At 41.5% G+C, this 1,639-nt stretch overlaps 1 protein-coding gene across 1 annotated transcript in view; it reads left to right on the top strand.

Annotated features, from left to right (window-relative positions):
• The first annotated feature begins 516 nt into the window (after positions 1-516).
• The window catches only part of LOC123963350 (A disintegrin and metalloproteinase with thrombospondin motifs 2-like), a 23,417-nt gene continuing 22,294 nt past the window's right edge, over positions 517-1,639 (top strand). Inside the window, exon 1 of the mRNA XM_046040147.1 lies at positions 517-619. Coding sequence (XP_045896103.1) covers positions 532-619 — 88 coding nt within the window. The 5' untranslated portion in view covers positions 517-531. The remainder of the gene's footprint in view (positions 620-1,639) is intronic.

Here is a 1,639-nt window from a genome sequence, read left to right as displayed (position 1 = left end):
TAACTACTGCAGTATTAGTACTACTGTAGGAATATAACTACTGCAGTATTAGTACTACTGTAGGGATATAACTACTGCAGTATTATAGGTACTGTAGGGATATAACTACTGCAGTATTAGTACTACTGTAGGGATATAACTACTGCAGTATTAGTACTACTGTAGGGATATAACTACTGCAGTATTATAGGTACTGTAGGGATATAAGTATTGCAGTATTATAGGTACTGTAGGGATATAAGTACTGCAGTATTATAGGTACTGTAGGGATATAACTACTGCAGTATTATAGGTACTGTAGGGATATAACTACTGCAGTATTATAGGTACTGTAGGGATATAAGTACTGCAGTATTATAGGTACTGTAGGGATATAAGTACTGCAGCATTCCTGCTGCTGACAGAGAGGCAGAGCAGTGAGGGGGAGGAGAGAGAGAGACAGAGGGAGGAGATAACGAGGGAGAGGAGGAGGAGAGTGTGTTAGAGTTCAGTCTGCACACAGCAGCTCTCAGTCTCTCTCTCTCTGTCAGGATGGAAACGTTTGGCTATAGATTATTGATTTTTGTGTTTCTGCTGCCGATCAACTGTTTACACTCAGTTTACATCTCTGACAGCTCAGGTGAGACACTAACTCTTACTACTACTACTACTGCTGCTGGTATTACTACAACAGGTACTACTACTACTACTGCTGCTGGTATTACTACAACAGGTACTACTACTACTACTGCTGCTGGTATTACTACAACAGGTACTACTACTACTACTGCTGCTGGTATTACTACAACAGGTACTACTACTACTACTGCTGCTGGTATTACTACAACAGGTACTACTACTACTACTGCTGGTATTACTACAACAGGTACTACTACTACTACTGCTGCTACTGCTACTGCTGCTACTGCTGGTATTACTACAACAGGTACTATTACTGCTGCTACTGCTACTGCTACTGCTGCTGGTATTACTACAACATGTACTACTACTGCTGCTACTGCTACTGCTACTGCTGCTGGTATTACTACAACAGGTACTACTACTACTACTGCTGCTGGTATTACTACAACAGGTACTACTACTACTACTGCTGCTGGTATTACTACAACAGGTACTACTACTACTACTGCTGGTATTACTACAACAGGTACTACTACTACTACTGCTGCTACTGCTACTGCTGCTACTGCTGGTATTACTACAACAGGTACTATTACTGCTGCTACTGCTACTGCTACTGCTGCTGGTATTACTACAACATGTACTACTACTGCTGCTACTGCTACTGCTACTGCTGCTGGTATTACTACAACAGGTACTACTACTGCTGCTACTGCTACTGCTGCTGGTATTACTACAACAGGTACTACTACTACTACTGCTGCTGGTATTACTACAACAGGTACTACTACTACTACTGCTGCTGGTATTACTACAACAGGTACTACTACTACTACTGCTGCTGGTATTACTACAACAGGTACTACTACTACTACTGCTGCTGGTATTACTACAACAGGTACTACTACTACTACTGCTGCTGGTATTACTACAACAGGTACTACTACTACTACTGCTGCTGGTATTACTACAACAGGTACTACTACTACTACTGCTGCTGGTATTACTACAACAGGTA

This window comes from Micropterus dolomieu, linkage group LG23 (genome assembly GCF_021292245.1).
Source record: "Micropterus dolomieu isolate WLL.071019.BEF.003 ecotype Adirondacks linkage group LG23, ASM2129224v1, whole genome shotgun sequence".
NCBI lineage: Eukaryota > Metazoa > Chordata > Actinopteri > Centrarchiformes > Centrarchidae > Micropterus > Micropterus dolomieu.
Note: the sequence above shows the minus strand (reverse complement) of the source record. Positions and strands in the feature narration are given on the sequence as shown.